The sequence below is a fragment of the Lutra lutra genome, chromosome 12 (assembly GCF_902655055.1).
Source record: "Lutra lutra chromosome 12, mLutLut1.2, whole genome shotgun sequence".
Taxonomy (NCBI): domain Eukaryota; kingdom Metazoa; phylum Chordata; class Mammalia; order Carnivora; family Mustelidae; genus Lutra; species Lutra lutra.
In genome coordinates this window covers 63,807,517-63,825,873 of record NC_062289.1, presented here as the reverse complement: position 1 = coordinate 63,825,873, position 18,357 = coordinate 63,807,517, and the positions used below count along the sequence as shown (strand labels likewise).

Here is an 18,357-nt window from a genome sequence, read left to right as displayed (position 1 = left end):
GGTGCAAAGACATTCCTTTGTTCGCTGACAGCAGGGGTCCCCATCCAGGGCTCCGGGCGGGCAGACTAAGTGATGTTTTCTTAAGGAATACACGATAACCACCGCTAAAGCACCAGCACAATGCAGGGCCCTGCCCTCACTGTCATCGCTGTCTCTCTGCAGTGACTGACAGGTGCAGCCCGGTTGCCGAAGGGCGCTCCTGGGGCCCGTCAAGCCCCAATGGCAGGATTAGCCCGAACGCAGCAGACACGCCGGCTGGGAGGGCCACAGTGGAAAGTAATGGGGTGCCTGATGTTCGAGGGACAGAAAGCCTCCCACAGCCCTGCCAGCCCTGTCACTGGGCCACAACAACCGCAGGTAGCTCTGGAACAAGGCCAGCGGCTTCCCACCCCTGCTGAGTGTCTGCCTTGCTGTGAGGCGCAGGTAGACCCTGCAGAGGGCCGGGGGGGTGGGTGGTGGGGGCGGGTGCTGCGCTTCTGTTCCCTGTACCTGGGAGAAAGGTCAGGGTCTTCTGAGGTGTAGCTGCAGGGGTCGTGGGCATGCTGACAGCTCAAGAGTGGTGCCTGACTGACAACTGTGAGGGGAGGAGAATAGGTTTGTGTGTGACAGGCCTGGGGCGGCCAGGCCCCACCCCGACCCGAGGCCGTCCTGGGGGTGCTTTAGGGACAGCATAGGTAGGGGCACACTTCAGGAAAACACCCTCTTTATTTACACTCCAGAAATACCAGGTGGAGAGCTCGGGATGTGGGCAGCCCACAGGGTGGGTTTCTGCACACACCGTCATCTTCTGGCATCGGGGGCTGGTGGGGCTGGCCCGGGCAGGAGGGTGCGCGAGGTGCAGGGGCTGACAAGCCCTGGAGCCATCCCTGCGGGGCACGCGGGCAGTCCGTCCAGAGGCCACCCACGCCGACGACCTCCGGGGCTCTCCAGGGGTGAGGCTTGCCTGGGCTCAGCCTCTGGTGTCCTACAAGAGTGGCGGGGGGTACTCAGCATGGGACAGTCACGCCATCCCTGCATTGGCCCTGGCCATGTCTCCCATGCCCACACACAGAAGGATTCTCTGAGGACAGGTGAGGACACAGGCCTCAGAGAGAAGCCCCCCGCCCTTCACCAGACTGATGCATCGCAGGGAACGCTACACTATTAAAAACTATTTTGAAATGATAAAAACATACAGCTAGCTCTTTACAAAACAGCTGTTAGGTACGATATTCTGATGAGAAGTTTCCTCAAGATGCCCGTATCAAGGGTCCGTATCAAGGGTAGCCCTGGCTGTGGAGGCTGTAGGACAGCGGGTGCCCAGGATGCCCCCAAGGGAAGCCCCAGGCCTGTGCCCAAATCCATGGGACCTTCAGCTGCCATTCAGGCCCTCAGGCCTGGTTGAGGGTGTCTCGTGGGGTGCTCCCTGCTCTGTCTATACTCTACTTCAGCCCTCAGTACCCCAAACCCGGGAGGGGCCGACAGCTACAGGGGACACCCCAGGCGGGGCTGCTAGAGCTTGCAGAATGTTCTCACAGGACCAGCTGAATAGGCCCTGACCACATGCAACCCTTTCGGCAGGGGTCAGGGAGGAACTCACTAATTTCTTCCTCCTCAGAAGAGGGCTGCGGTGAACAGACCCCAAGGCTTCCGCCTGCTGCCCGGCTGGGCCAAACTTTGCAAAGCTCTAACAGAACCAGATGTGTGGGCCACTGCCGTGCATAAGGCAGCATCTCCACCTTCTGGGCGACAGAGAAATGAGCTGGTGCTGCTCTGCATGGAGTGAAGCTGGAAAGGGATGGCCTGCTTCTCCTACCCAGCAGCCCACTGAGCTCAGACAGCCCAGTGTCCCCCAGCCTCCCCCCAGAGCCGAGACAGGCCACTAGGGTGTAAGCCCAGCCTCAAGACATTTCCTGCATTTGGGGACCAGCGGCAGCCAGGCTAATGTCTGGGGAAGGAAGGTGGTCCTGTTGGGGGGAGGGGTGCCCTCACAGGGCCTCCTTCCCAAGCCCTGTTTCTTCAGCTCCTGTAGTTGGGGCACAGGGCTCCCATGTCTGAGGTATCTCCATGTATCTGGAGAGAGCTGTTACAGTGACACTCCCCCACCCCCTGCCCCCCACCCCATGCTTCCAGCCTTAAACCCAGAGGCTGCCCCAGCTGTTGTACCTGGATCTGAGCCTCCGAAGAACTGGCCGTGGGGGGCTGCAGGCGTGCCGCGTGCCCTTGGCTGGGCAGGGATGGCTGCTTACCCTCAGCAGCACGTCACGGTGGGGTCCAGGCCCGAGCGCTTCGAGATACGCAGCTTGGCCACCCTCCTCAGCGCAGGTGGGGTGGATGCCCCACTGTCCGCATCACCTGCGCATAGGAGGCCCCACACCTGCACACAGGGGGGGCGAGGGAGGGTTCAGGAGATGAGTCCACACAGGGTGGCACGTCCACATCATCCCGTCCCTCAGAAGATGGCACATGGGAGGGCCGTGGAAGTCCCAGTATCCTCGTTGCTCCCCAGCCTGGTCACTACCCTCTTCTCCAGCCAGCAGCCAGGAACACCCACGCACACCTCTGCTGGACCTGTCTCCCACGCGTCTCCCAGCAAATGCCAAGCAGCCCCACCTTAGGCCCACCTCCCACCTCCCCCCGGCCCCCTTGCCTGCTCCATCCTGGCTTCCTGCTGCTCCCAGCCCACCAGGAGCAGACCTACTCGGTCCATGGCTCCAGCTACTCCTTCTGTGGGCCTGTTCCCCCTCCCCACCTGCCCAGCGAGCTAGGTCGAGCCCACTTTGATGAGCCCTGCGCTGACCTGGCCTGGTCCTGCTCACGGTACTCTTCTGCTCAGCACCCAGCTCTTGTCACACACACATCCCCTCCCCCTGCAGCGGCGACCACCCACGGGCACCGGGCCCCTCCTTGGAGGCACAGTAAGTGAGGACTCCCCGCAGGGCGCTGCCACTGTCAGCAGAAGGGGCCGCCACAAACAGCCCTCCTCCCATCTATACACACATGTTACAATAGCTGGTGCGTTGAGTTCCAACTCGAACAAGCGGTGTGTGTTTTCAAACTGGGCAGAAGGGCCCCCAGAGGGGGCGTCCGGTTCACACCCTCCTCCTGACTATCTCTGAACATGGGTCCCCTCACTCCCTGATTTGCTCAAACCTTTCAGTGTCTCCACAGTGCCGGTGCTGGAAATGATCACCACCAGACTGGACGTTATCAAACTTTTCAACCCTCATTGACCAAAATGGTTTCTTGGTGTTTTAATTACATTAAAAATTCCAACAATGCACAGCATCTTTCTACTATTTATTTTAACTTTCTTTACCTGTGAATGGCCCATTCACATTCTCTGTTGGCTCTGTCCTAAAATTATTACTGTTACCCTGCCAGGAAGCCAGGGGTGCCCCTGGGGTGTCTGGACTAGTCCCTCATAGCCCCCATCAGTCTTCCTGGTAGGGGGCCTGCCCCTCGACCTCCCACCCTGTCCTAAGACCTCCACCAGCCTCTGAGGCTAGATCTTGGCCATGGCCCCAGCCCCAAGTACATGGTGGGGTGGCCCATGCAGCCCTTCTCTGTTCCCTCAGCTCCACTTTGGCCTTCCCACCCTCCTGCCTCTGACAGCCCCACACCCTTCTGCCCCAGACAACCCACCCCCACCCAGAGCCTCCAGCAGCAAAAGTGCCAGGCAAGCCTGGAGACCCGGGACCCCACAAGCACAGCACATGCCGGCCCTGGGGCAGCGGGCAGACCTTGCTCGTGACTGCCTGCGTGCTGGGCCACGTGAAGGAGGGCCCCAGCCCTGTTCATTCTAAGTAGAGAAGACCCAAACTGGGACCCACCCTCGATGGCCAGGGACTCGGGCCTCTACCCTGGCTCCCCAGGTGGCCTGGCCACAGACTGACACAGTATGGCTGGCTTAAGAGCTGGCTGGAGAAGAAAGCTGCCTCTCTTGTGACGGGAGCTGCCGTGTCTAAGGAGATGGTCTGCCAAGCAGGCGGATGATGGTACCCAGAGCAACATCACAGCCGCAGACTTCCCACTGCAAGCACCACCGACTTTCAGAGCCACAGGCGCCGAAACAGTGCACAACGCTAACATTCCTCCCCACTTACTTGATCCCCAGAGCAAATCCTTGAGTAACTTCGCCTGCGTTGGGGCCAAGGAAGTGCAGGCCCAGTACCAGCTGTGGGGGCTTCTGCAAGCACACCATCTGAAAGCCACATGATCAATGGTCCACCTGGCTAGCGATAGAGCCCTAGGGCTAAACAGGTGGGCCTGCCGGGGCGGGGGGCGGGGGGAGGGATGGGCAGTTGCAGGGAGTTTCCCCACCCCTGGGTGCCGGCTCTTTCCTTGCCTCTCACCTCCTGGCATGGCCCATGAGGACACTCACCTTTATGTAACACTGGGACGCATCCCGCTCAGCCACTGTGAACTCCAAGGGTTTATAATATGCGTGATAAACCTAAGGGACAAGAGGGGCCCCTGGGTGGCTCAGTGGGTTAAAGCCTCTGCCTTCAGCTCAGGTCATGATCCCAGGGTCCTGGGATCAAGCCCTGCATCGGGCTCTCTGCTCAGCAGGGAGTCTGCCTCCCCCCACCCTCTGCCTGCCTCTCTGCCTACTTGTGATTTCTGTCTGTCAAATAAATAAATAAAATCTTAAAAAAAAAAAAACTTGTTTGAGAAGAAAAAATTTAAAAAAAATGTTTAAAAAAAACCCAAAAACCTAAGGGATAAGATACCAATTCCTGGAGTCAGTAGCTTCCTGGGCTGCAGGGATGGGCTGGGGACCCAGAACTGCCCACGTGGCCTCCAGGTTGTGGTGTGGGGTAAGGACATGGTGGGGTTGGCTGTGATTACCACCCTTCTCGCTCCCACACAAAACCAACCTTTGGCCAGGGCCACACTGTCTGTAAGACAGAAACCTTTCCCACCCAGGCCCAAGGCCGCCACGGACCACAGTAGCAGAGTGGGCCCCAGACTGGCTAAGTGGAGCCCACCATGTCTTGTCACAGAGCCCGAGTCTCAGAGCGTCACACAGGTGGATGCTGTGGAGCAGATGGGGTGATGGTGGGCAGTGGAAGGGGGTGCCCGGCCCACCCAGTGGCTCTGTGGCCTCCCAAGGGTACCCTGGTGCTGGCTGGGCCTTCACTTGAGCAAGGAGTGGGAGGCAGGCCTGGGGAGGCCCCGGCCCACACCGGAGCTGTCGGCCAGAGGCTTTCAGCACCCAAGAAGGGCTCGACAGCGTGTTCGGGGCTGCGGCTGAGTAAAAAATGAGCAGGGCCCTCACATGTGCTGCACAGCCATTATTAATTAATGGAACTTCAGAGAATATTGTTCTAACTAAGACAGAATTGAAAGAAAACAAACAAAGCGTATTTGGCCATTCAACATTGTGAAACATAAAACAACATTATAGAATGCCACGAACATATGTCCCCATGTACTTGTGATGAATCAAACAAAAATAGCAAATAAGTGCTGGGGGGAAGGCTGGCCTGTCAGGCCTGGCCCGTTGATGGAGGGGACCGGGGCGCTGGGGCAAGGGGCAGGCCCTGGAACCCAGTGACTCATTCCCAGAGGGTATGAGGCCCGTGGCGGTGGCCACACGGGGGCTAGTTTCTCCCGATCCGTGGCAAGCTGCTGCAGTAGCAAGATGAAGCCATGCTGGAGGCTTCTGGCTTCCCTGCTCCTGCCAGGCCATTTAGGATACACTCAGGGGCCACCCCAGGGCCATGGCAAGCTTGGCTGAGCACACTCAAGAGGCAGTCTTCCTTTGCGGGGAGTACTTAAATCTGGGTTTTTGGGGGCCTGTGAGAGCTGGACAAATCGCAGATCAGGAACAGAGGACCGGGGTGGCAGGGAGGTGGGGGTACCTGAAGGCACAGCTGGGCTGTGGCAGGCGGGGGCGCAGGACGCTGGAAGCAGAAGCCGATGGCAAGAGAAGGTTGGGAGAGTCGGAGCCTTTCCAGGTGGAGGGAGACACGTGCCCCGTGAGGGGCCACACCCCAATGCTACCCTGGTTTCTGGGCTGTCCTCCAGCACTCCCGTCCCAAGTGTCCCTCCATGCTATATCTTGGCCAGCAGTCTGGGCCCCCTGCCCCACTTTGACAAACTGCAGGCCCCAGGAAGCAGGGACACCAATGCTCCCACTTGCCCGCCAGGCCTGGCTTGGGGAGGGGCTGTCGTCAGGGTGTGAGCGCCACACAGGCATTGTGTCCTGGCAGCCCTCTGTCCTTGGAGCCCCAACATACCTCCACGTGCTCCTCCCCGTGGCGAGCCACAGCCTCCTCCTCCGACAGCCCCACACAGCCGTACTCCAGCGGGGTGAAGACGGTGGTGGGAACCTGGAAAGCCAGTCCAAGTGAGGTACACGCCTGGGGACCCCAACACTGAAGATCCCCACTCAGGCCAGGGCCCCGGCCGTGCAAGTTAGCAGCCTGCCAGAGGGGGTGTGGGGGGCTACCCTTGCTGGTTTGCGAGGCCACTCCCACAAAGCTAACCCTTACGCAGGAGTGTGGTGTGCACACACAGAGGTCCACATGCCTGCGAGCATGCACACAGGCACATGCACGGCCCCCCCCAACCGCCCCGCCCCAGGAGCTACCTTGTCTCCAGGCTGGATGCAGCTCACTGAAGGGCAGATGGTACTCACGTTGTCGTAATCCATCACGTCTGAGGACTGACCACACAGCCGCTGGGCCAGGAGCTTTCCTGCCATTACGGCCGTGGGTGTCAGCTCAGGCCGCCCCTGATGCATGGGAGGAGCCCAGGGTTACTTCGGCACGTCTGGGGGAGTCTCCACAGGACCCCTGCCGCCGCCCATGCCTCCTAGTGAAGCTTCTCCCCCTCCAAAACCTCCAAAGCCTGTTTGTCTCTGGGCGCGGAGCCTGGGCCAGTTGGCTTGTCCTTCTGCTTCCTTCCCCCTGTCCTGCTCTGGGGGGCCCACCTGCGGTTATGGCCCCCATCCCTGGAAGAGCAGGTGAGCTGCCAGTGAGCCCCACCACACCACCCACCCTGACTTGTGGCTTCCCTCTGAACCCCTTCTTCATGTTGGTGACCTTGGAGAGCTGCCCGCAGGACAGAGCTCGAAGGAGTACCCGCTCCTACTTAATCGTCTGCAGTACCCAGGATTCAGGCTAAAACGGGCCCTGGAAGGATTTCGTGTGTGCCTGACATGCAGCTTGGCTTGCACGTCACCGTCCATTACAAATCCCAAATCCGAATGCCTTGCTGCTGGAGGCCCCTCCGTCCCAGGGTGTGTCCCGCTCCAGGAGCCAGGGTGGGGGTGGTGGTGGTGGTGCACAGCCCCCATGTTCCTACACGCGTCGGCCTGGGACCGGCTGCCAATCACCTCTGCAGCAGCAGGAAATGCAGATGTTGTTTGACATTCCAGAAATGAATAGAGATCCACAGAGATAAACTCGTAAAAGCAGCCCGTGCATTCCACCGGGCCTGACTAAGTGCGGAAACGTCCATGCGCGCAGCACAATATGTCACCAGACAATGGCCGCCCCGCCTGCCTACGGGACTCTTCCCCACTGCACACCGGACCACTGGTTTAGTGTTAACTCTTTGGACTGCCCCAAAGGACCTTTCCAACTCAGTGGATTTAATATTTCAATAGATGCGCCTTTGTGTGTACTATTTCTGGCAAAACAGTCTGAAATACTATGGTTTCCTCTATGTTCGCGCTCAGCTCCTGGGGTGCGCAGAAAGCCTGGTATAATCCGCACGGCACTCTCTCCCAGGACCATGGGTGCTATCTTGGGGTGCAGCACACAGGATGAACACAGAGGGGCCACCAGAGAATGCCACGTCCCCACCATCGGAGATCACATGAGCAACAGCACTGCCGGTCCAGTGGGCACGTGAAGCCACTCACTTCTGTCCACACCAACAGATCAATGGATGGTCAGATAGGACTTGGTGGGAGGATGGGCTGGAGCTCTGAGCACAAGCTCCAGCAAGCTGTCCCTGGGGTCCTGTCTCCATTTGGTGGTCTACTCCCCCTCATGTACCATTTCATGAGCCTGGGTCCACAGGCAGCCTGAGGGACTCAAGGGGCAGCCCTGTGGTTCACATGCCAGCATGGAGCACAACTAGGGAGTGATCCGTCCGGTACAATGGGCACAGCAGGGGCCATGTTGTCCTTGCAGGAGGGGTCTGTATGGAGTCAAGTGTCTGCAAGACGGGCCTGCGCCAGACGGGTAGGCTGGCCCCTCAGGAACAAAGGGAAAGCCCAGCCTTGCATGGGCTCCTGCCTGGTCTGTTTCCATGAGTGTGTCAGGCTCTCTGGAAGACCCAGCCATCATAAGCTGCAGCAGAGGCTGAGGGAAGGATGGGGACAACTGCCACCTGTACTCCTTCAACTCTGGGATGCCCCACCCAGGGACCCACCTGCCACAGATACTGGCTCCCCCACCCCCAGGCATTTCCCAAAGTGGGCTCCGGGGTGAGTGGGGGCAGGGCAGTGCTTACACTCTGGGGCAGGCACGAGAATCCTTACTGGGCTGGCTTGGGCCTGTAGCTCGCTCTACTCCTCCCTCAGGTCTCCCTTGACCGCCACACTAAGCATCTTCTGACATCTCCCTCAAACAGTTACTTACTCACTTGTCAATCTGTGACTCCGACCAGGGTGTCACCCTAAGAGCTAAGACTTCTGTCTGTTCCTGTAACAGTCAAAGAACCCAGAAAAGTGGCTGATGCTAGAACACATCACAGCAGGTTTAAGGCATCCCCCAAGTTCATGTCTGCCTGGAACCTCAGAATGGGACCTTGTTTGGAAATGAGGCTCTTTGCAGATGTAATTAAGGGAAGAATTGAGACCATTTAGGATCAGTCACTTAGGGTGAGCCCTAAATCCAGTGAGGGTCCTAAGAAGAAAGAAACAAGGGACACACATGCGTGCGTGTGTACACACACACACACACACAGACTGGCAGAGAGTGCTGTAGCTCCAAGTCTGGACTGCCTGATGGATGACGACGTGTCCTCCCCTAGAGGCTTCGGAGGCAGCCCAGCCTGCCCACACAGACTTCCGGCCTCCAGAATGTGCAAGAATACAGTTCTATCAATCTACGCCACCCAGCTTGTGGTGATTTGTAATGGCAGCCCCAGGACTAACACGTTGATGATGCTGGCAGAACTGGCCAGCAAGAGCCCTGCTGGGGTCTGGGGGCCCTGGTGTATCTCTCAGGCTTCTTTGGCCAGGGCCCCACCTGAGCCCCTTCCTTAGGTCATGATGCAAATGTATAGGAGAGGCCGACTGCTCCTGGGGCTTTGGGAAGGTGGTCGGGGGAGCAGGGGTCCCATGACTGACCAGCCATGATAGGGCCACGAAGAGGGGAGGGATGCTGACCAGATGCCTCCCAGGCTGGGGGGGCAGGGCTTCTGCCAGGGACTCACAAGGGGAGGAGCAGGCAGGCCTGGTGGGTGGGGCTGTGTCCCCATCTGACAGCCCAGTCAGGGACAGTACTGACCCATCCTCAGATGAGAGGGTAAACTGAGGTGAGGAGGTCACACCCAGGGCTGCAGGGCCAGACAGCCCCAAGGATCGGACCACCAGGAGCATCTCTAGGGCTCTGTACCGTCAGCCCACCTTCAGGAAGTCGAGGCCCATGTTGTGTGCAAACAGATGTCCCTCCCTCAGAGCGGACAAGAGGGATTTGCTGATGGTGCTCTTCGTTTTTAAGCCTCCCCCCAGCCCCCACCCCCCACAGAAACATTCGAGTAAGCAGAGGCTGGTGCCCAATCCTTCCCAGCACTTGAGTCTACCAGTAGTACTTGGGGTTTGGCCCACAGCCTTTGTGAGCCTCGTCAGGTCCCTGAGGCCCAGCTGGGGTGGAGGGACGGGGAGGTGACACCAGGTGGCAGGTACAGGCCGTACGTACCTCTGCTACATCTCCGATGGCATAAATGTGGGGGACGGAGGTGGTTTCCTGAGCATCGGACCAGGATCTTCTGACTGGTGGGCTGGTGTTGTACTCCAGCCTTCTCTAAATTCAGGCTTCTGGTTTCTGGAATGCGACCTGAGGGAAATAAAGTGCAAGGCTCAAAGACGTAGAGCAGTTCCCACTGAGATTCCTCCGTTGAATCAGAATGCTTCTCAGCATGCCCACTTGGCAGGCCCATCAAGCACAACAGCGTCAAGGGGCTGTCGGCCTCTGCAGCCTCACACGCACGCACGCACACAGATGCCCAAAGCACACATGCACACAGCCCCACACCGTTACTTGCACAGAGTTGACAAGAGGAGGAGGCAGGATGAGGAGGAACAGAAAGGAAAGGAAAGGGGTGGAGGAAGCAGACCAGGACAAGACTTCTCTAAACAAGTCCTGTGATACAATTTTGGTTTTTTAATTATATACGTAGTTCACATATTCAAACGACACAAAAGAAAAATGGAAAAGAAAAAAAGTCCCCATAATTTGTAAACAATCTGAAACCTAGGGGCCAAATTGGATATGCGGTTGATAACCCGCACAGACAAAGATGATTCGCTCAGGAGACTATGCCAACCTATATTTCCACTGTACGATTAGATCCTGACAATAAGCTTACAAGCCATTCAAAGAAGACAGGCAAAACCCTGTGAAGTCACATTTGAGTTGGAAATTCATTCATTCTCCATTTTCTTAATAGGAAGTTCCTATGGCTCTGACCACAGAAAAAGTCTAGAAGTAGCGAGACCAGGAGTATGCGCACCCCATCGCTGGACAGTGATCTCAACCCTTCCCCATGGCAGGGGCCAGGCTCTGGGGAGCCAGCCAGCCCACCTAGGGCTGGATGCCTTACAGACACAGCAGAGCATGATCGAAGGTCACTGTACCCATAGTTGCAGACACAGTGCGACAGGGCCTCACAGCCTCTGAAGGCATCGGGCCCTTAGGGGAAGACAGGGGACCTACACAACCCGGGCCTCTCACAGAAGAAGCCTGTGCACATGTTTCCCAGCAGTGCCGGGGTGCGTGTGCGTCTCAGTCTCTGCGGAGCACGCCTGTGGGCCCCAAGTGAGCCCACAGCCTCCTGAGTCCCCCACATGGCCCTTCCTGGGATAGGGAATGCTCCTTCTCACTCTCTCTGTGAACATGGGGGTTCCCACCCTCCCACAGGTGGGCTCTTCCCACAGGCCCATACTCAGGATGGTGCTTTGTGATGGATTTATGCGTCTCTCCTGCCCTCAAATTGGGTCTGTGTGAATAGGCTATGGCCCTGTGTCCCCAGAGCTGGGCAGTAGAATGTCCTCCAGAGCGGGCAGCGAGAAGGCAGACTCAAGCCCTGCTCAGGGTCTCGGGGCAGGCCCCGCAAACCCCCTCTGGCAGCAAGTAGGGCTAGAGGCTGGCCTTGGGCAGCTCCATGCTACAAGCCCTTAGCTCCTCTTCTCCTGTGCCTGTGGCACCTGGCCAGCAGATATCTCCAGCTTAGAGGACCTCTAGAGCAGAGATAGAAATGGGCAGAAAGGCAGAGCCCAAACCACACACCCATAACCACCCCTGGGTGCAGTCATTTTTGGCTAATCCTGGTGAGCGACTCTCGGGTACAAAGCTGGCAGGGGCAGGGGACAGCAGCGGCAGCCTCCCCGCCGGGACTTCACATGCTTCCAGCCCTGGGCCATTGTCACCGTCGAGTGCCAGCAGAGGTCCCTTTCTCCCCTAGTTCAGACAGTGTGTCTCACTAAGCCAAGGGTGTGGTGGAGTCAGCTCTTCCTGGGGGGCCCTGGGAGGACAGAGGCAGCCCTGCAGGGCTCCTGGTATGTCCTTAAAGGCAAAGACGAACTGTTTCAAAGGCACAATTCCCACAGCTCGTGCTGCCTCAGATACACGAGAGATCAGGTAGCTGGTGATGCCAAGCTGAGCATCTGGAAGACCAAGTCCTGTGAAGGAAACCTTAAGTCTCCAGCTGCTCTCCCAGAGTGGGAGTCAAAACACAGAGAACTCAACTAAGCCGTGCTTCTCAGTTCATGGGAGCCGGCTCCGGCCTCTTCAGTGCGCTTGGCCTCAAGAATCAGGTGCTGGGTGGTCGGGACGCCCGTGCCCAGCACACCAGACACTGGCGACGCAACGTGAGGCTCTGGAGGTCCCTGCCCTCTGACGGCACCAACACCGGGCCCTAGTTGAGTGAGCAGAGACGCATGGGTGTGCGGAGTGCATCACGCCACGCTGGCCAGTGTCCTGCCTGGAGGAGGCAGCATGAGGGCCCAGGCCTGATTCCTGAGTAGGGGATCCATCTGGAGCCTGGGAACTTCTCCTGCACCTAGGAAGGGACTGGAAGGGGCTGCGCTCTCAGCAAGGAAGGAGCTGGGCCCAGTGGGCAGGCCTGGTAGGGGTCTGCGGGTGGGCCTGAGAGTCCCTGCAGGTAGGGGACTCAGAGCTGAGCCCTCAGGCTCCGCCCCCGACTGCCGGTTTTAGGGAGCAGGGCCTACAGCAGCTTGCCTTGCTCCAGGCTGAGGCTGGAGCATCCAAGGACAAGCTGGCTGCCACAAGACTACTCTGCTCTGATGCTGGCCACACAGCACTCCTGCCTGGCAAGTCCCAGGACACTAGGAGCACTTCCTTGGGCCTCGTAGTAAACCATAGTAACCCTACACCTCAGAGATGTCAGTCTAACCACATCCCAGGTCTCAAGGAATATGGAGATAAATTTAAAAGGGGTAGCAGCGGGGCGCCTGGGTGGCTCAGTGGGTTGGTGCCTCTGCCTTCGGCTCAGGTCATGGTCACGGGGTCCTGGGATCGAGCCCCACGTCGTGCTCTCTGCTCAGCGGGGCGCCTGCTTCCCTTCCTCCCTCTCTCTGCCTGATTCTCTGCCTGCTTGTGATCTCTGTCGGTCAATAAATAAACAAAATCTTTAAAAAAAAAGGGGGGGGGGTAGCAGCAGCAGGGGTAGACAGAATACGCCAAATTGCGGAAGGCCCTCCATCGAAGCTTCTGGCCACAGCCAGGACGCGGGGCCTCACTGAGCAGACAACCTGGAGGAGGGTCATGGGGGAAGGAGAGACATATCCCTCCGAGTTCTGCTGCCTTGTGCTCAGAGCAGAGTCCTGTCTCCCCACAGGGGCCGGGGGGGCCGGGGAGATGGTGTGGGGACCCCACTCAGCTGAGGCCTGGAGCCCCCAAGGAAGGCAGAGCACGGGTGCTCGCGTGGGGACCCAGTGGCCAGCCACGCGAGAAGGGTGGCTCTGGCCCTGTGGACAATGTCCAGTCCGGGTCACGCTTACATGGCCAGAAGCAAGACCCAGGCAACACGCAAAGCTTTCTCCCTCACGCAAAAACAAAGGTAGGACTCCTCAGGCGACCTGGGGGTGGGGGAAGACGGGCAACCTCTGTGGAACCCTTCTCCCATGCACATCACCCTGTGTGTCGCACACAGTGCTTTCCCACACCTTCGCAGGCCACTCACTCCATGCCCTGGGGGATCTCTTGCTCCCTGGGGCCTTGTCTCTTTGGTACCCAGCTCGGGCTTGCTAAGTGCAGCTGAATGGCTCCTCAGGCCTGGTTCCCGCATCTGCTCCCTGGACACCACCAGCATGGGGAAGACAGTCTGTCTGGTGTGTCAGTTTAGTTCCCTGGGACAGTCCTCAGAGAAGGCCCGCCCGACCAGGTGGGGCTTCCCAGGCCAGGGAGGGGAGCTGTGCCTGGATGGTGGCCCCTTATGGGGCTTGTTCCTTCCCTCTGACCAAGTTTTTAATTTCCACTTCTTTGACTACCAGTATATTTACCAGTAAAACTAAGGACTTTGGGCCAACATATTCAGTAGCTGTATTCTTCTTGTGAACTGCCCGAGTGACACTCATATTTACTGCAAACAACAAGGGTGTCAAGATTCCAGAAGAACAAACATGTTCTCACTTCCTCCTCAGAGGCAGAGTCCAAACCAATGTGTGGATGGGTCCTTAGAGCTGCCTCCCTCACCAGGCTCAGCCTTGTCTGCTGAGTCCCTCTAAGTGACCCCTGGTGTCACCAACGTAAGACAGTCCTGGCATCCAGGACATCCTGGGCCCTGAAGTGGTGCAGGAAGCCGCAATCAGCCTGAGAGCTCCTGGGGCAGCTGGACCAGACCAGCACTCCTCTCACGGCCCCAGAGTCCCACCAGCTGCTGCTACTGGTCTGGGGAGGCAGCCTGGCCCCCACGCTCACCAAGCCAGCTGGAGAAGGCTGGAGAAAGCTGAAGGTCAAAAACTCCCCAGATGGCAGTTTTGGTCCTTCCTACCTGCTCAGCTGGGCCCAGGGACACAGACAACTGGACATATGCAGTTTCCTGGGCCTCTGTCTCCCTGTTACAGGAAAACGGGCATTCCCTCCAATTTCACGCCTGCCTGGAGCACACGTTCCGACGAAGGTGAAGGGCAATCCGTATAATGAGTTAAGATTTAAGTGCCAGCAGGAGTATGACAGGGCGAATGAGGGGCTCTGATCACACAGACGCAGGCGAGTATCAGGAGGGTGGGGGTCCAGGAGATCGGACCAACAGCTTCACACAGGTTCACAGAGCACCCCTCCTGGCATCCCTCCTGCGGGGGAAACATGCATGGGCCCCCAGAGTCAGCCACTCCCCCTAGGCTGGCCTGTGGGTCACCCTGGGCCAGACAGGGAAGGCAGAACTCACACCTTTGGCACCTCTAGTCAGATCCCTTGAGGCTCACCTTTTAAAAAGTTTATTATGTGTCTCTTGTCATCTTTGGGACTTTAGGGGAAAGGATAACAACAACAAAGGGCTCCTTTTGTTTTCTCAAATGGCCCCTTCTAAAATAGCCCCAGAACCCCAGTCTACAACCTTAAGGGCCCCAAGAACAGGGCAGAGGACCCAACCTGCTGCCCTGGGGTCCAGGTAGGGCTCAATGTTTGCTGAATGAATAAGTGAGCCTTACCATGACCTGAGCACCTTAGCGTGACCTGAGACTGGAGGCTTACTGTGACCACCAGCACCTGCCACTGCCCCCCAGGCCATCCTGAGGACACCTCTCACCACTGTCCCCTCCCCATGAAACACAACATGGGCCTTTCCCATTCAAGCCTATGTGCAGCACTGACAACACATAAAATAAGCTCACATGGGCTCCTAAACCCCACAGCCAGCCCTGGAACGTGGTGCAGCCTCCAGCCCAGACCCAGCAGCAGTTGGTCCACGGGAACCCTCAGGAAGGGACACATTCCCTGGTAGGTGGTAATATTGCTGTAACAATTACAAATATCAATATAACCTTCCTGCTGGTTGATGGCTCCCAGTAGCACTTGCAAAATTAGATAGTGCACATTAATGCAAAAACAAAACAAAACAAAAAAGATGCCTATTATCTTTATAACCATTTTCAGTAAGACTTTTTTCTTTTTTTTAAAAACAACTTGCTTCCACTAAGTTCTAATCATAAATATTGAATCTGATTTGGTAAAAAGACCATAGTGTGAAGGTAGGCTGGCCTGGGTCTGACGGCTGTGGGGGTCAAGGTGACCCTGGACACAGGCAGGAGACAGCTCCCGGCCTGCACTGGTGCAGGGCTTCCCAGAGGGCAGAGGGCCAGTCTGCGAGCACAGAGGCTGTTTTCCCGCTGCCCTGCCTCTGCAATGGGTTGATGCCACAGTGAGCCACAGCAGAGATGAATGACAGCCAGAGTCGACGGTGTTGGCTCATGAGCTGGGGTCCATCACCCAGGGCCACATGGTGTGGCAGGGGAAGGCCATGGTCTCAGGCTCAGCCGCTTCCCTTGGTCTGTGGGAGGGGCCGACAGGAAGAACTCCCTGAACATCTCCTTTCCCTCCAAGGAAACACACCACATACACACAGAGACTGGAGTCTCTCTTCACGTGGCTAGTTACAAACTGACGTTTAAACTGAAATAAAAGGTGTTAGACTATGAGAGGCTCACGAGCGGAGCAGTGCTCCCCTTTCAGGCCTGGGGAGCTGAGAAAGGTGGGCCTTAGGTGACCTGGGGAGTCCACGTGTGGGAACCTGTCACAACCTGTTAGGTTGCTCCGAGGTCCCCCCCGGGAGGAACACAACCACGTGCAGTTTCCTACAGCTACAGCATGACACGGCCCCAAAGAACAGGCCCAGGGGCCTTGGACTGGGCTTCTCTCAACAAGGTTGCACCCACGCTCCACCTGCTAGTCCCCTCTCCAGCAGCCCACGCCAGCCTGGGCTTCTCTCATGGCTATCAGGGGGCACAGGGGCCTGGACTGCTTCATCCTTCTTGCTGGACTCAAGAGAACCCCCCCCCCACACACACACCCATGAATTCCCAGCCTTGGGGGCTCACTTCTGTTTTGCCTCCAGCTCCTAGCGCTGCTGCCCAGTACTCAGGGGTGGGGGGTGGGGAGACGGTCCACAAGGACTCGAAGGGGGTGTCTGTGGGATGGAGGAGCCATCAGCTGAATGTAGCTGAGCAAGGCGGCCCCCTGGAAACCAAAGCCAGCAGTCCCCGTGGTAAAGAGGGGAGCCCAAGTCTGCAGCCCACCCTGGGCAGTTGCACTCCACTCCTCGGGTACCGCAGGCCCCATTGCTGTCTCCACAGGTGCTACCACCTCCCCGGCTGTGGTCCATGGGTACACTTTGTGTAAGTGGGCTCTACAGGGAGGAAGGTCCCAATATGGTGGTTGGATTAAAGCTGGAGAGCCGGAGTAGGGGGGCACCTAGGTGGCTTAGTCAGTGGACCATCCAGGTCTTCAGCTCAGGTCATGATCTCAGGGTCGTGGGATCAAGCCCCCCGTTGGGCTCTGTGCTCAGCATAGAGTCTGCTTGTCCTTCTCCCTCTGCTCTTTCTACCACCACCACCCCCATGCTCTCTTTCCCAAATACATTAATAAGATTTAAAACAAAAACAAAAACAAAAACAAGAAACTAGAAAGCCGGGCCTCCAGCGCCTGCTGGCTCTCGTTATGCCATTTTAGAAGCTTGGAAGTTATCTGTGGGTTTCACACCCAGGCGGCGATACCAATTTCCCTGCTAAGACAAAGTCCGAGGAAGAAAAAGTGGCTGATTCCTAATAGACCAAGGGGGGGCTGCTGAGGCATGGCCAGGCCGGCCCTTCCTGGCACTCCGGGCGGTGGGGACACCAGCCGTCTGGGCGTTCTGACCGTGGGCAGGACTCTCGTGGCCAGGGAGGGAAGCACCAAGAGCGTCCACCCTTGCCCTGAGATGGGGCCAGGAACCTTCCAGGAAGCTAGAGATGCTGGGGGGCACAGGAGAGTTTGAGCGGCCGGCTTTCCCAGGGCTTTGCTCCAACGGCCCTCTGTCCAGCCTCGGAAACAAAGTCGAAGCTGAACCTCAGCCGAGCTCCAGCTGGGAAGCGATTCCATGCCCAAGTGTCCCGTCGGTGTCCCTGTCCTGCCCCATCCTGCCCCTGCTCCCCCCACCCACGGCCGCCCCCCAATGGCTGAGGATTCAGGCCACAACTGGTTAACTGAACAGGGTGAATTCGAGCCTGCGGCGGGCGCAGGCTGACTGTCTTCACTCAGCACCGTAATCGGCACATCTGCAGACAGGAAATCCTCCTCGCTGCGAGTTCCCAGTCTATTATCTGAGACACCTGGTGTGGGTGGGTGATTCAGAGACAACAATGAGCCGGCCCCCTGCACAGCAATTAACTGCTTTAACTGCTAATGTGTTTAATCCACCACGTGGAGATCAAGGCTGGGCTGAGGAAGAGGCTCAGGAGTCCTCCCGGGCTTGCAGACTGCCGGGCCCTCTCGCCATCCCTGCGCAGACTGTCCTCACCAGCCGTGACCCAGGTGCCAAGCACAAGCTCGGCCCCACGGAAGCTCCTCGTGGCCCTTGCTGTGTGTCCTCCGGACACGAGGGCCATCCTTCCCTCCTGTTTTTTACACACGTCAAGTCCCGCTGGTGTGCACGCAGCACTCGCTACTGGAGCAGGACCCACGTCCCAGAGCTATTTGCTGGGCCAGCCCTTCGGCCCCCAGGGAGCTTTATTTTAACCTCCTGGCCCACTGATCGTCCTTCATTGCAAGCAGAAACGATGCTTGGCTAAAGGCTTATCAGGGTAAACCGGCAGAAAACCATTCCCAGTTGTTTAAACTGGGAAGTGGCTCCCGATTGTTTACAAAACCTGGCCCGGGAGCTAGCAGCAAAGTCAGCACATGCCCGTACAGCCCCAGGAGGCGTGCCAGAAACCGCCGCCGCCACCGCAGCGCCGCCTCGGGAAGCAAGGTCAAAGGCCAAGGACTGTGAAAAGCTTCCACCCCCAGCATCAATCACGTTGGGCAGACTGTCTGGGGGATGCTCTTTTTGAAAATACAGAAAATAAAACGGACTCCTGCAGAGGGGAGGGCAGGCATGTGCACCGGGGGCCCCTTGTGTCGCCCACCAGGGACCTGTCTGGAAGATGGGAGGACCTCGAGGCTTCCCCAGGGCACAGCCCCTTGCCCTCTGAGCTGC

At 57.9% G+C, this 18,357-nt stretch overlaps 1 protein-coding gene across 1 annotated transcript in view; it reads right to left on the bottom strand.

The window, feature by feature from the left end:
• Window positions 1-686: 686 nt before the first annotated feature.
• Window positions 687-18,357, bottom strand: part of TXNRD2 (thioredoxin reductase 2) — a 50,027-nt gene continuing 32,356 nt past the window's right edge. Inside the window, 10 exon segments of the mRNA XM_047697571.1 lie at window positions 687-964; window positions 2,146-2,290; window positions 2,292-2,318; window positions 2,320-2,356; window positions 4,086-4,183; window positions 4,364-4,435; window positions 6,225-6,317; window positions 6,626-6,721; window positions 9,864-9,920; window positions 9,922-10,001. Coding sequence (XP_047553527.1) covers window positions 2,231-2,290; window positions 2,292-2,318; window positions 2,320-2,356; window positions 4,086-4,183; window positions 4,364-4,435; window positions 6,225-6,317; window positions 6,626-6,721; window positions 9,864-9,920; window positions 9,922-10,001 — 620 coding nt within the window. The 3' untranslated portion in view covers window positions 687-964; window positions 2,146-2,230.